At 33.0% G+C, this 16,550-nt stretch overlaps 1 protein-coding gene across 21 annotated transcripts in view; it reads right to left on the bottom strand.

The window, feature by feature from the left end:
* DLG1 (discs large MAGUK scaffold protein 1) overlaps positions 1 to 16,550 on the bottom strand; it is a 285,338-nt gene that overhangs the window by 42,951 nt on the left and 225,837 nt on the right. For all 21 annotated transcript variants that reach the window (XM_049709658.1, XM_004278774.4, XM_004278775.4 and 18 more), the window contains 3 exons: positions 11,515 to 11,629; positions 6,352 to 6,528; positions 3,116 to 3,185 (listed from right to left, as the gene is read on the bottom strand). In XM_049709658.1, coding sequence (XP_049565615.1) covers positions 3,116 to 3,185; positions 6,352 to 6,528; positions 11,515 to 11,629 — 362 coding nt within the window. The remainder of the gene's footprint in view (positions 1 to 3,115; positions 3,186 to 6,351; positions 6,529 to 11,514; positions 11,630 to 16,550) is intronic.

Here is a 16,550-nt window from a genome sequence, read left to right as displayed (position 1 = left end):
GATGCAGGGGACACGGGTTCGTGCCCAGATCTGGGAAGATCCCACATGCCGTGAAGCGGCTAGGCCTGTGAGCCATGGCTGCTGAGCCTGCGTGTCCGGAGCCTGTGCTCCGCAACGGGAGAGGCCACAACAGCGAGAGGCCCGCATACCGCAAAAAAAAAAAAAAAAGTTTGGTGCTCATAATGTCAAAGAGGCAATTAAAAATCTAGTAGTTTATACATAATTGCTATGACAGCTGATTTGACGTCCCTTGTTGCACAGATGTCTGAGACAAGTTTTTTCTCTTCCTGAATGTCCCATTTGTGCATTCACACTTTTAAAAGCAGGTAGCACACAGAAAGATGATGCTAAAGAAGAGCAGCTTCTTCTGTAATTTGTCACAGGCACCCATGTCTTGAAGGAAATGGCCTTGCCTACCAGTGACAATAGTAATTATAATTTTTATCATTTTTTGAAGTGGGAACAATATAAAGGATAGAAATTCTGTTTTAATTTTTCTTGCGTTTATCCATGTCATAAGATGCTATCAATGTTGTGAAGCATATCAACACCAGGCAGTACTTTTTTCTGGCGTGCCGGTACTTTTAGTCATATGATGCCAGGTGATTAAGGTGATGAAATGGATTAAAGTGACTTTTAGCTCAAATTCTATTACTTGAAAAGATTTATTTTGGTAAGACTCTTTACAAAAACTTTCATTTTTATCTTTTTCAGATCAATAATTCAAAATTAATAAGTTCATAATCATTAGACAAGCTGACTGTCTTGATATCAATCTTAAAATCTGAAGGCTCAGATAACCCTAAGCAGAAGTTAAAAATTAAGTTGAGAAAAAAAATACTGTGGAGAAATCTAAGCTTATAATTGTTTTATAAACTGTCAAGTAGCATTACTTGAATAAAAGTCTTTGCTTGAATCCAAATTTTAGAAAAGAGAAAGAGAAGAAAACAAGTTTCAATAGAGAAAAATTTATGGTAATCTAATTTATGGAAGGACTAAGTCTTTTTGTTCATGACAATCACTGATTTTGAATTTAGTAATAATTTTTATGCTAACTGATAAAACTGATACATTTTTAATAAAAGGTTATTTACCTCTGCTACTGCATATATAGTGGTCAGAGTCAGTTTCACAGCAAACAACCAAAAGAAACATGAAGTTTAAAATGTTTTGATTTTTGATATCTTTTGCAGTTAGCCAAAATGAGATATCGTAAAGATATCATAATATAGGATAGAAAGAAATGCTTGTTAGTTAAGAAATGTATTAACTGTATTACATCTAACATCCTGCAGGTGAAGAATTTATTAAAAGTGAAAAATAGCACAAGCAAACAGGACAAAAATGTGTAGGGAAAACACAAAACTGAAAAAACATACTAACTCTAGTTTCTTTATATTTTCAATACAAAACAATCTGTTTACTTATTGTTATTAATGCTATATTGCAAGAGAAAGTGTAATAAATATGAGGACTGATAAAATATTACAAATTCATGAAACATATCAAATATCTAATTTCCATATGTAGTATTTCAAAATAGCTAAATGAATGTTAAAAATGTTAATGAGAAACTGAAATGTTTTTAAAAAGTCTGTATTGGAAACAAAGTCCATAACCCACCATATAAGGAAAGGAAAAGAAGAGCTTAGAACGGGAAATGGTATTACAGAGAGAAATGCAGTTCTGTATCAATGGCAAGCGTATTTTTACCCCACTCAGTATCATGCATACTTTTGGTGCTGTGTTAGAACACAGTGACTGTGTATAAAGTTGGTTATAGTCAACAAACAAGACTAAGATTTAAAAATGTCGTTAATTCAGTTAACTTCTTACAGTTTGAAAGAAAAGTTACAACATGCAACCTCTTTTACAATACACTGACAGTGTATTTTACTAAACTACTTTAAAAGACATATATAAAACAAGCACAAAAACCATTGTATATATTTCAAATACTGAGCATTTACTTGGGATTTTTTCCTCCAAAGAGTTTCTATTTTAAATATTGCTTCAGATTATACTATATAATTTTGTATTTTCTGAAAGGTACAAGTAAATTTTAAAAGAATTTATCATTTGTAAAATAACTGAATGCATTATATATAATTTACTCAGATTTAATTTCTTTGATCAAGGATCATATTCCTTTAAAATTTTAAAACTTTTAAGTCTGAGTGCTTAGTGATATCAAACATGTACAAAGAGTAGGGTTAATTTTTTTGCTGAGTTAACTTTCCATATTCATTTGAAATTTGATCAAAAGATGTTGCTTTAGATAAAAAATTTTTATCTATTTATTTTTTAGATAAAAAATCCCCAAAACACAAAACATTGCTATAAATAGTATTTCAACACAACATGTGTTTCAGCATTTTCTTCAGGCCTATTGCTAGAATATTCCATTGCACTAATTACACACATACTATAGGGTGAAGCCTGTGATATCATCCATTGACATCCACTAGATTCAAGAAGGACAAAGTAAATGAAAACAAAAATACGTCTAAAATATATATAAAAGAATTTTGATATATTTCTTGCCCACCTACAAAGTCCTCCTCTTGACTGTCCCTTTATTCCCTTAAGATAAAAATTCATACTGATTTAAACATTTAAAAGATGGATTTTATTAATGAGTAATATTAGCAATAAACAGGGAAAAAATAAGAAAATTTCCATAAATTCACTTGCAAAAACCCGTAAACTTACATTATGAACTAATTAATAGTTTTGGGAAGGCCTATTTTCTCAGATGTATTATTTATTAGCTTCATGACTAATACTGGTGACACAAGTTTATAGTTAATTGTTCATCTGAGTGAAGGCTGAAATAATTTCATTTATAAAAATAACGACCAAAAGTATGTTGTTAAGAATATATCAAACGACAGTTTTGATAATTTGGAAAAGTCTGTGAAATGGATGCTTTAATTTAATAAATTGTTTACTTTAGCATATCTACTATTGTAGGCCACCACGGCAAGAGCAGTTGATAGTTAATTCTTATGGCAAAATCCTTCTCATTTTAATCATGTGCCTCAAACAAGAATTATGAAAAGGCCTATTACCTTCAATTATTAATTTCTAGAAATAATAGATTTCACATACTCACCCCTTTATCTCCTCTTGCTTTAGAATTGAATTTCACTGTTTTTAATCTGGCTCGTTCTTTCTTCTCAACCCTGGCAAAGCACAGATTATTTTTTAGTTATAATAAACATATCTAAAGTTCTAACTAGGAATCATCAGAACTGAGACTTTAATATGGAGCATTTTTATATTCTAAAGCCTTCAGAAGTCATTTGAATCCCATAATTTATAAGAATTTCTGAGAAATGAAATACAGGGCTCATTTTATTATGAAACAAAACCACTTGTGAAATATCAAAATACAGTACAAGTATGTGTACTTATATATGCACTCTATTCCATAATTACACTGAAATTATGAAGCACCACTTCTGAGTTTAGCAATTTTCCAGGTTTCCATTTGTTTTGTTGTTTAAATGTTATCTTAGCATGGAACACATATGCTAAAAACTCAGTGTTAGAGAGAAAGCAGATGGGGTAAAATATTAACTGATGAAAGTAGGTGAAGGATGATATGTGGGTGTTCTAAGTACTATTCTTGCATTTCTCTTATTTTTCTATAGCTCTGAAATTTTTGAAAATAAAAAGGAGGGAAATAAAAAAATTAAGCTTAATTCCAATGATATATTTGTGTAAATACATAAAGTAACCAATTATAGTGTACGAAATAGAGGGTTTTTTAAGAGAATATTTATTTGGCTGTGCTGGGTCTTAGTTGCGGCATGCGGGATCTTTGTTGTGACATCTTTTAGTTGCAGCACGTGGGATCTTTAGTTGTTGCAAGCAGAATGTTTTAGTTGCGGCATGAAGAATCTTCAGTTGCGGCATGTGGTATTTTTAGTTGTAGCATGCAGGATCTTTAGTTGCGGCATGCAAACTCTTAGTTGAGGCACGTGGGATCTAGTTCCCTGACCAGGGATCGAACCCAGGCCCCGTATTTTGGGAGTGCAGAGTCTTAGCCACTGGACCACCAGGGAAGTCCCCAAAATAGAGTTTTAAAGTATCTTTGGGAGGATATAGAAGAACTGGTAACCTTAGTTATCCCTAAGAAGGTGAAATGGGTGCTTGGGGAACAGTGTTAAGAGACAGCCTGTATAGCTTTTAAATCTTTTGAATTTTAAACCTTGTTAAAGATGTTACCTTTGAAATAAGCAAGCAAACAAAACTACAACAAATGTACAATCTGCAATCATGTAGATTGTTACAATATGAATCGTGCAAAATTTCATATAAATTAAGCTTTACAAACCCTTGATTTCAACATAGCAATTACATTAGTATATAGCAGAAAAATGTACCAAAACAGCCTATGAATAAATGCATATCTTCATTTTTTATTATCTAGCTATACAGTTTTACCATGGGTACAGAAGAACCCTAGCAGTCATGGATTTAAAACTTGTTTTTTCTAATTCCAGAGCAATCCTGAGGGTCCATGATATGAATAATTAATTTATAATTCTGCCTAGGCACTTACTGAGGGCACTGAAAAACTAACATTTAGTGAGTAAACATTTACAACTCAAAATGGTTTTGTTTTCTAATCATTATCTAGCTGAGTGACTTCAATTGTGTTTATTTGTCAACACGGTTCCCAAAAGAAAGCTAAGGATTGTAGGAACTACAATTCCTTGCGCTATTATTAGACATAAAGAGGTCTAAGAGGTCTAAGAAAGATATCATTCTATTTAATGAAAGATATCATTCTATTTAAGAAAATACAAGTTTAGAATACACTGAAGAATGAAATGGCATAATTGGTTGTGATTTCATACTGCATTTTATGGAAGGAAAATTATATTCTATAATATTAGTCATGAATTTGGGGATCTGTAGAGGTCTCAAGGTATATCTCATCTCTTTTATCACTTCTGGCTTCAAAATCCAACCTTATAGAATTTTTATACACAAAATGAAAAATATCTCTTTCTACCAAAGTCAGCTGTATTTCTCATTTGTTGCAAGCACATGTAAAACCTTTGCAAGATATAAGACTCCAAGGGATAAAGACAATTTTTAGGAACTCTGACCTTGATATTTAAGATGTGAGGTTTCTATTGACTCAACAAGGCACAGTGGAAGCATTTCTGGATTTAAAGTGTACTACATTCTATTCCAGGAAAAAAGTTATGCAGCTGAGGGCTGCATTGCTAAAAGAGGAGTTGCCACCAAGTGTAAGATCCAGCCAAATAGTTGGATCTTGCTAAAAATATGGATCTAGCCAACAACAGCCATAAATTCCAAAACCACAATTACAAACCTTGGCAATATTTTAACATTTCTACTCTTCAACGTCTAAAAACAGGTGTACAAATATATATAAGGTAGAGAGGTTTATAAACAGGCATATGATTTGGCATAAGTATCAATTTTAGAGACTCTTAACAAAATAAGTCCAACTTATTAATATGAAAAGAACAAGTTTATTACGTCATAAGCTTGACTTGAAGTGAATTAACTGGCTATAATAAACATTAATGTTTCACTGACAATTTTTACTGGCTATCTTAAAACTTTTAAGTTTTAGGCAATGATTTGGATGAATCAAATCTTATAAATAAGCTCTTTTGAGGAAATTATGAACTGATGTTTTAATACCTTTCCCATAGAAGTAGACATTGAATAGCATTTCATTGACCTTAGAGGGGGTTCTAAGTTGGGATCACCCTTTTCAAAGACAATCTGCACTTAACCACTTTTGCCACTAGATGGTTAAGTATGTACCAGTGAGTGAATCACTACAATAAATAGTTAAAAGCAAAGAGGAAAGAGCAGTGAATGCATGAATACTTTTAAATTAAACAAGAAAACAGAGATGTGAAACACATTTTTACATATTTCTAAAAATTTTGCATTTACTTAAAATGCTTTCATTTTTTAAGTCTAGAGGAGGAGGCAATTCACACAATCAAAACTCCTGAAAATTTAGGTTTTAACACCATCTACATGGGAAAACTACAGAGGCTTTTAATTCTCTCTCCCTCCACTGATATAGATATATGGCACAGTGACTTAAAATATACTCATTTTGTTTTTAGCAACTAGTAGGAGTTTTAGAGAAATTTCTATTTGGGGGCATCATATTCTCTTACTATGTCATTGGTTACAACATAAGGTGAATAAAATTAAATGGTTGTGAAACACAATATATAAAACTGAGCATAAAATCACCACTTCAGTAAAAGAAATTTAAAGAAACAGCAATTATTTATGTTGTCCAATTTTCAAGTGGTAAAACTGTAACAGACTTATATTTACCTGCGTTTACTGGGAATCACCCCAACTTCATCACTTTCACCATCTGGTGTAACCTGCCTGGCCTGCCACCATTCGTCATCAGAAGCATTAATAACATGGAGGATATCTCCAAATTTGAAGTTCAATCCCTGACTAGGAAGGCCACTGTCTTTAGTCTTGTCATAATCAAAAAGGGCCCTAGATTAAGAAGAAAAAAGTCCATAATTATTTCTTATAATGATATTATGAATATTAAATAAACAGGATCCTAAAAATATATATATAATCTGGGTAGATAATTAAACAATGTACCATGGTACGCAGAATAATGCCAAGCTCAATTTTGTGCTATATTATTGGGTCGACCAAAAAGTTTGCTCGGGCTTTTCCGTGAGATGTTACAGAAAAGCCCGAAAGAACTTTTTGGCCAACCCAATACAAGAAGACAATGAGACTAAAAAAGAAATAGCAAAATTAACTTGTTATGTTAATAGATATACTACCTTATTTCTCTCAATACTGTATGAGAAATAAAAAAATATACTTTTAGTACAATCCAATGGCAACCTGTATTGAATTCTAAAATGAAGACAAATCTGGTCAGTTGTTCTAAATTAATAAAGTAAATATTAAAAGAGACACTTCTCTTTATTTTGACTAGACACACTTGGGTAAACAAATTCCCTGACTGATCTGATTCATCATTTGTGGACTTTAATACTAGATCAACAGAGTGATTATTTTCCCAGTTAACTATTCCTTTCATTTATTCATAAAACTATAATTAATAGGGTTTTCAGAGTCAATAACAATGATGAAAACTAACTACAGATGACGATATGATGACTTTAACAGCTGCCAACCATTTTGGAAAAAATACTGTATTAATTTAATATAGTAATTGCAAAATGTTAGGAATATTGTAAAATTTGATAACAAGAAAATAGTGTACTGATACTTAATTAGTGTACAATATTTAAGCAAATTAAATTCTTTTTCTTTAACATCTTTATTGGAGTATAATTGCTTTAGAATGGTGACAAATTAAATTCTTATATTCAAAAAACCTCTAACAAGAGTACAGGAAGGATCCCAGGAATTACATTTATAATACAATTTATTCATTCTTTTGTTCTAATTTGGCAATGGGAAATTAGGATACAAATCATATTCCTTTTTATGCTACCCAACTCTTAAGACTATCTCTTGAAGTAAAACTGAAGAGGGGTGAAATTATTTGATGGCTAAATGAATGAACTAGTTAATGGTTTTCAAATGTGTTCTTTCAAAGTCTTTTCAGTGGCTAACAGTGTGAAGGAAGTAGGTGAGAATCAAAAGTGGGAAGGCTTACTTAAACATATATTAAAACATATCCAATACATTGGATTTTATTTGAAGAAAGAATTCTACAACTGTAAGATAAAGATTATAAATGATATAAATGTGAAGTCATTACTTCAGTAAATTCTGAATACTAAGGAAACGTCTTTCTACTGGAAAAGTATAGTTAACTTCAAATAATACAAAGGTTTGATATAGTTAGTAATTTACTAAATATTTATTTAAAAAGGTAATTAAGTAGATATGACAAAGATAAAGATGACAAAGATGATGAAGATACAAATAAACAGAATATAAAATAGCAAATAAAGTACCTTAAGAGGTAGAACAAATGCCACAGGATATTCAGAAAAGGGAAAATACTACATCTCAACGTTTTTATTATCATAAATTAATCTTTTGAATTACAAAATCAACACAACTATATTACCGATGAGCAACGAAGAAATCACTCACAATCTCTACTCCCTATGTTAGCATTTAAACTTTGTCTTTTAGTACTCGGATTAATAAAAAAAAGGAACTCATGGAATACTTACTTGAGCTATTAATCATAAGAATATAATGAACACCTGTTAATCTACTCTCCAACCTAAGACTATACACAAAACTTTTATCAGTAACTTACATTCACCTATGTATTTTTCCCCTTGATCCTGTTTCCCTCAGATTAAGAGTTAAGCACTGTTAGAAGGTAACCACCATTCTGAATAGTGTTTATTATTTCCTTGCTCCTTACCCTTTTTTGTTGGTTTGGTTTTATCACACACATATGGATGACTAAGTAATTATGTATGATTTTACCTATTTCAGAGCTTTATAAAAAAGGTATCATACTGTATGTAGTCTTTTGTAGCCTTAACTTTATTTTTACTTTTGAAATTAAAAATACATTTACTAAAAAGAACCATAAGACTTCTGGTTAACTATGGCAGATTGGCTACATGTATCTACAGGCATACCTCATTTTATTGTGCTTTACCTTATTGCACTTGCCAGATATTGTGTTTTTTTTTTTTTTTACAAGTTGAAGGTTTTGTGGCAACCCTGTGTTGGGTTGGCATAACCCTGTGGTAATCCCAAGTCTATTGGTGTCATTTTCCCGACATTTGCTCTCTGCATGTCTCTATGTCACATTTTGGTAATTCTCCCAATATTTCAAACTTTTTCATTATTATTATATTTATTATGGTGATCTTTAATGTTACTATTGTAATCATTTTGGTGCATCACGAACCATGCTCTTATACGATGGTAACTTAATTGATAAATGTGTGTGTTCTGACTGCTCTACCAACTGACCCTTCCCCATCTCCCTCCCATCTCCTTGGGACTCCCTATTCCCTGAGACACAATAATATTGAAATTAGGCCAATTAATAGACCTACAATGGCCTCTAAATGTTCACATGAAAGGAAGAGTCACAGGTCTCTCACTTTAAATTAGCTAGAAATTGTTAAGCTTAGTGAGGAAGGCATGTTGAAAGCCAAGACAGGCCAAAAACTAGGCTTCTTGCCATCAAACGGTTAGCTAAGTAGAAAAAAAATGAAAGTGCTACTTGAGTAAACACAGGAATAATAAAGTGAAACAGCCTTACTGCTGACACTAATAAAGTTTTAGTGGTCTGGATAGAAGATCAAACCAGCCACAACATTCCTTTAAGCCAAAGTGTAATCCAGAGTAAGGCCCAAACTCTCTTCAATTCCATGAAGGCTGAGAGAGGTGAGGAAGCTGCAGAAAAGTTCAAAGCTAGCAGAGGTTGGTTCATAAGGTTTCAGGAAAGAAGCCATCTCCGTAACATAGAAGTGCAAGGTAAAGCAGCAAGCGCTGATGTAGAAGCTGCAACAAGTTATCCAGAAGATCTAAATAAGTAATGAAGGTGGTTACACTAAAGAACAGATTTTTGATGTGGACAAAACAGCCTTATATTGGAAGAAGATGCCATCTAGAACTTTCATAGCTAGAGAGAAGTCAATGCCAGGCTTCCAAGCTTCAAAGGGCAGGCTGACTCTCTTGTTAGGGGCTAATGCAGCTGGTGAGTTTAAGTTAAGCCAATGCTCATTTACCATTCTGAAAATCCTATGGTTCTTAAGAATTATGCTAAATCTACTCTGCCTGTGCTATAGAAATGAAACAACAAAGCCTGGATGACAGCACATTTGTTTACAACATGGTTTACTGAATATTTTAAGCACACTGTTGAGACCTACTGCTCAAAAAAAATTTTTTTTCTTTCAAAATATTACTGCTCATTGACAATGTACCTGGTCACCCAAGAGCTTTGATGGAAGTGTAAAATTAGATTAATGCTGTTTTCATGCCTGCTAAGACAACTTCCATTCTGTAGCCCATGGATCAAGGAGTAATTTTGACTTTCAAGACTTACTAGTTATGATAGTGATTCCTCTGATGGATCTGGACAAAGTAAATTGAAAACCTCCCATAAAGGATTCACCATTCTAGATGCCATTAAGAGCATTGGTGATTCACGGAAGAGGTCAAAATACCAATATTAACAGGAGTTTGCAAGAAGTTGATTCCAAACCTCACTGATGACTTTGAGGGGTTTGAGACCTCAGCGGAGGAAGTAACTACAGATGTGAACCCACTCTTGGTGAAGATGCTGTGAAGATTACTGAAATGTCAACAAGGGATGGAAATATTACATCAACTTAGTTGATAAAGCAGCGGCAGGATCTGAGAGAACTGAGTGCAATTTTGAAAGAAGTTGACTGTGGGTAAAATGCTGTCAAATAGCATTGCATGCTCCAGAGAAACTGTTCACGAACGGGAGAGTCAGTCAGTTTGCAAACTTCACTGGTGTCTTATTTTTAGGAAACTGCCACAGCCACCCCAACCTCCAGCAACACCACCTTGATCAGTCAGCAGTCATCAATATGGAGGCAGGACCATCCACCAGCAAAAAAAAACTATGACTTGTGTAAGGCTCATTGATGGTTAGCATTTTTAGCAATAAAATATTTTTAAATTGAGGTATGTATTGTTTTTAAAGACATAATTCTATTGCACATTTAACTGACTACAATATAGTGTAAACATAACTTTTATATACACTGGGAAACCAAAAAATTCGTGACTCGCTTTATTGTGATATTCACTGTATTGCAGTGGTCTGGAACTAAACCTGCAAAATCTCTGAGGTAATGCTTGTATTTCCTTTCCATCCTGAAACTCACTAAAATGACGACAACATCACCACCACCACCAAAAACAAACACAAAAGAGAGACGACAACAAGGAGAAAAGAGAGTTTAACATGGTTTTGGATGATGGTAAATTTAGCAGAGTAGAGGAAGCTCTAAATAGGGTGCCTGAAGAGAAGGATATTGAAACAAGATTTACTCCACGAGACCCCAGAAATGCTCACAAGTTAGAGGTGTACACTATCCAGGTAGGCAGAGATAAATTACTGCCATGAAAACAGAAGAACTGGTGGAACTTACTATAGAAATTAAATGTTACTCAAATGAAGAATATTTTATTATAAAAAGATACAGGTAAACAGAAGTGTTGGATGATATGACATATCAAGCTACACTAGTCACCCAGTAAAATATCAACTTAAAAAATTTTCTGGTTTGTATTTATTTTGTATTTCTTTATCATACTATTATTATTCAAGAGGTTACATAACTTTCATTAATAAAATTATAATAATACTCCAACTCCTGAAAGACACACTATCAGGAAATCAATCATAAAAAAACATTTCCTTGGTTTGCAATACACTTTTCTACAGTAAAACTAAGTCATGGTGAAAAACCTGAAAGAATCTGCATGCATGCATAAAGACTGCAATAATCAGAAATTTAAAAAATTTACCTGACATAGAGGGATCGCTTCTGGCTAGTTCGAAGAGAACCTGAACCTGAACTAATGCTACTATTCATCATCTGCTCCCGTAAGTCATGTATTTTGGCTTCAAAACGACTGTATTCTGATGGAAGAAAAAAGAGAAATAAATTCATATTTTATATTCTAAAAAAATAAGTTACTTGAAGATAAAGTATTAAATATGTAAGCTGTCTTATAATTGATTAAATGTGGTCAGAACCTTAAAAGAGTAATCTATACAAGATTTTGCCCAAGATGCAAATTTTAAAACTTAACAATCTCTAAGTGTACCAGGAATTAGAACTGGTTGAAAACAGTATTTTCAGTATGCTATTTTAAAGTTCGTATCACATTTAATAAAGGACAATTTCCATGTATCAAATAGCAATATCAATTTTACTGTCGAATTTACCTGTAAATTTTAAAAAGTAGGATTTATTCTAATTTTTATACTTAAAAAAGCCTAAAATAATTTATACTAGATGCTTTGTTTACTGACATTTTCTGTGAAGAAATCAGCTAATCCTATATTTTCAAATTATAGAACTTGTGCAGGGTCAATAATATGTGAAAAATATGCCTTAATAAGTTAATAAATGAAATTAAATTTACTTCAACTCATTATATAATTTATAAATTTTCAAAATGTTAAAATAAGATGCACAAAAGCAATCTGAAGAAATAAACATTTTATTTAAGATACTTTTTATACAAAAACAAATATGATTTTGAAGATGGACTATTTTAAACTATATCATACATTAAAAGCTACCAAACCTATTAATAACAAAAAGTTTAAGCACTTTTTCAAAAATACTGCAATTACACGGTTATACACACTTATACCTTTTTCTCTATTTACAACAAACAACTAACAGACAAGTCAGATTCCATTAGATTTTTTTTATAAAACCAGTCTTATAGCAAGAGCAAGTAACTTGTCTGGAGCGTGTGTAGTTTTAAGAAGACAGAGTAAGAGTAAGCATGATTATTGCTGAGTTACTCTTCCTTTCACCACAGTCATCAAGCTTGTTTTCTGGATACCAAGATTAAGGAATTGAAGCAACAATTCATCAAAAAACTCAGAAATATTTAAATGCTCACAATAATATGTAATAAAATATTCTTTTATTGCCCTTTAAAAATATAATAGAAAATTTAAAGTATAAACATTAGTAGACTGATTAGTAAAAATGAATCCCTGACAATTCAACAATTATCAACTCATGGCAAATCTTTAGTCTATGTAGACACAGCTAAGATACAGACAGATCGATGGATGAAGATAAAGATTAAAAATATGAAGTGAATCCTGAGTTTATACTGGTTCTTCTAATTAAAAATTAGTGCCATTAGGTTTTTACTTAATCTCTTCTTACTTTATATGCTTCCTTGCAATATGAAGAATCCTGGTTCTCAAGACACTGGGGGTAACAGAATTAGATGACCCATCACGACTTACTTGTTTTAACCCATATTATATTCACAACAGTCTTAAAATAACACCAAAACTACAACCATGACATGATTACTAAAAACAGTTAATTACCTTTCCTAGTTCTTTTTATCTTTGGAGTATGGCTTATTAGGAATATACAGTTGAATACTGTTTTAAAGTCACTGGGAATAGTTCCTTCCTAGGTGTTAAGGCTGCCAGCTGGATATACATCCAGGTTCATTTGTTCATTTTAATTTTCAACTTCAATTTTTAGGGGTTGCTTTTTACATTTTTCATTGTTTTTATAGGTAGGTAAAACAGTTCCAAAGTCAAATCTATAAAACAAGGATATCAAACAAGAATATCCCTCTCTCCCTAACCTACTCTGTCCTGGTCATTATAAACATTTAAAGAAATGTTTATACTTCCACTTTTAATAATATAAGTAAACATATATGTAACATACAAATATGTTTATACTTATTCTATATTATTTTAATATATGTATATTTAAACTATATATATGTTTTATAATTAATATGTATATGTACATACACATATATGTATTGTTCCTCCTTGTTTAATAAACAGTAACATACACATTTCTCCACATTGCTTAATTTTTTAAAAATTAATTAATTTTTTTGGCTGTGTTGGGTCTTTGTTTCTGTGTGAGGGCTATCTCTAGTTGTGGCAAGCGGGGGCCACTCTTCATTGCGGTGCGCGGGCCTCTCACTACTGCGGCCTCTCTTGTTGAGGAGCACAGGCTCCAGACGGGCCTAGCTGCTCCACGGCATGTGGGATCCTCCCAGACCAGGGCTTGAACCCGTGTCCCCTGCATTAGCAGGCAGATTCTCAACCACTGCGCCACCAGGGAAGCCCTGCTTATTTTATTTAATAATAAGTAGTCTTATTGCAGTAATAGTAAGAATGCTCCACAGCAGTATATACAGACGTCCCTCATTCTTTTTTTTATAGCTATATGGTTCTTTTATTTCTAAACTCTAACTCTTTGTTACAACAAGATACTATATAGGGTTAGAGTTTGCTTTACTAGCAAATCTGAAAATTGTTTTCTTGTAACAATTAAGCTGAATTAACTTTTGATATAATTGAAGTTGTGTGATCTCCAGTTCTATTCATTCTGTTTTATATTTTATGTTCATATGCTGAATATATATATATACATGACTTTTATACACATAGCTTGTGGCAGATTATATATTCCAAAGATGCCTGGCATCCCACATGTTTTTGTACTATGTGACCTTGCCATTCCCTGAACAAGAGGTGGAGTCTAATCCCCTTCTTGAATTTGGGCTGGTCTTATGACTCAATTGTAAGCAAGTGAATGTGGTAGAAACGATCATATGTGACTTTCTAGGTTACATCAGAAGAGTCCATGGAACATTTGCCTGGTTCTTATGGGCTGCTTGATCTGGAGGAAGCCAGACACCATGTAAGAAGTCCAACTACTCTCAAAGCACCACTCTTCAGAGGTCATGTGATAGTTCTCTGAGCCCAAACTTCTAGCTGATGCCAACAAAGTCCCAAGACAAGGGGAGTGAAGCCATTTTGGACCTTCCAAAGCAGCTCATCCATCAGCTGAATCTCATTAAGTGACCTCGGTCTATGCCACAAGAACCATACAAGCCAAAATTCCGGCGGAATTCCTAACATAGTGAATCCATAAAATGATGTTTTAATCCACTGAGCTTTAGGGGTGGTTATGAAGTAATAGCAACTGGAACACAGTTTCACTGTGCAGTCTATTTGTTCATATATATATACACATATATACATACACACACATACACACAAGGACAGGCCTTCCTAAGTTTATATATATATATACACGCACACACGCAATGCACACTAGATTCCTAAACAAGGGATCATATTATATGAATATATAAAATATTTATATAAAATTTGTATTTTAATAAATGTTTATAAAACACTTATAAACATTTATATATACTTAATAAAATATATTTAAATAAAATTTAAATATTTATAAAAGTAAATATATAAATATAAAATTAGGAAGCTTTATTCTGTTGTTCTAATGATAACTCTTGGTTTGGCTTTTGGCCCCCTACTATCAGCAATCTCCCCAGATCTAATTTGAAATATTATCCTTTTATATTAATAACTTCAAAGCAATCAGAAAGTTTATTCTAATTTTTTTTATCCTGTTGCGTTGGGTCTTCGTTGCTGCCTGCGGACTTTCTCTAGTTGCGGCGAGGGGGGGCTGCTCTTTGTTGCAGTGCGCGGGTTTCTCATTGCAGTGGCTTCTCTTGTTGCAGAGCATGGGCTCTAGGTGCACGGGCTTCAGTAGTTGCAGCACATGGGCTCAGCAGTTGCGGCATGCAGGCCCTAGAGCACACGGGCTCCAGCAGATGCGGAGCATGGGCTCAGTAGTTGTGGCCTGCAGGCTCTAGAGTGCAGGCTCAGTAGTTGTGGCGCATGGGCTTAGTTGCTCTGCGGTATGTGGGATCCTCCCAGACCAGGGCTTGAACCCATGTCCCCTGCATTGGCAGCTGGATTCTTAACTACTGAACCACCAGGCAAGTCCTTCTATTTTTCACATTATCTACAATTCTACCCCCATTTTCTGATAACTGCATTTTTTCCAAACTGTCATAGCATACAGTTTTCTCATATTATACATTCTTTTCCTTATAACTATCTTAATTACTAACACCAGTCTTTATGTCAGCATCTCTTCCATTTTCGATGTCTGAAGTTTGTTCTTTCTCCTCAGGAAGGGTTTATGTGAACAATATCATCCTAATTCTCTGTTGATACATTTGATTGCAGTCTTTATATTTCAAGTCTGTTTGATTCACAGTTTCTTTCTTTGATTCTTAAATATGTTGACTCCATTGTCTCTTATAAATGATGGAGGATGAAGTTCTGATGACAACCTCATTTTCTTTTCTTTAAAAAAACATTTTTTGGGGGCCTGGAATTTCACCAAATTTTTTCTCTTAATTCCAATAATTTTATTAGAATGTTTCTCAGTGATGGTTATTACCTTAGGTACCTGGATTGTCCTTTCGATATGTAGCTTAAATTATTATTTTTAATTTCAGAAAAGTTTTCTTGTTTATATATTTTTATTATTTGTTTTGTTGTACTGTTTTGGTTTTTTCCTATGAGACTATTATATGCATGTTGAATATTCTCTGCCTACTTTCTACATCTGTCACTCTCAAACCCTTTCTTATTCTTTTTTAAAAATTAATATATTTTTAAAGATTGAAGCAATCACAAACTTTTTCCTGAACCATTTGAGAGTAACATGCTACTCTGACGTCACTCTTGAATTCTCAGTGTGTAATGCCTACAAATAAAGATACTTTCTTATACAATCACAAGACCATCAAAATCAAGAAAGCAATGTTAATACATTACTACATCTAATGCTCACATCCCACTGAAGTTTCCCCAATAATGTCCTTAATAGCAAAAGGATCCATTTTGAAATCATGAGTTATATCAGAGCATATAGGCATTAAAATTGTCATATTTTTAAAGTCTCCTCCAGTCAGAGCAGTTTCTCAGTCTCTCCTTGACTTTG

Source organism: Orcinus orca, chromosome 5, assembly GCF_937001465.1.
Source record: "Orcinus orca chromosome 5, mOrcOrc1.1, whole genome shotgun sequence".
NCBI lineage: Eukaryota > Metazoa > Chordata > Mammalia > Artiodactyla > Delphinidae > Orcinus > Orcinus orca.
The sequence above is the reverse complement of the archived record's forward strand: the minus strand, read 5'-3'. Positions and strand labels throughout refer to the sequence as shown.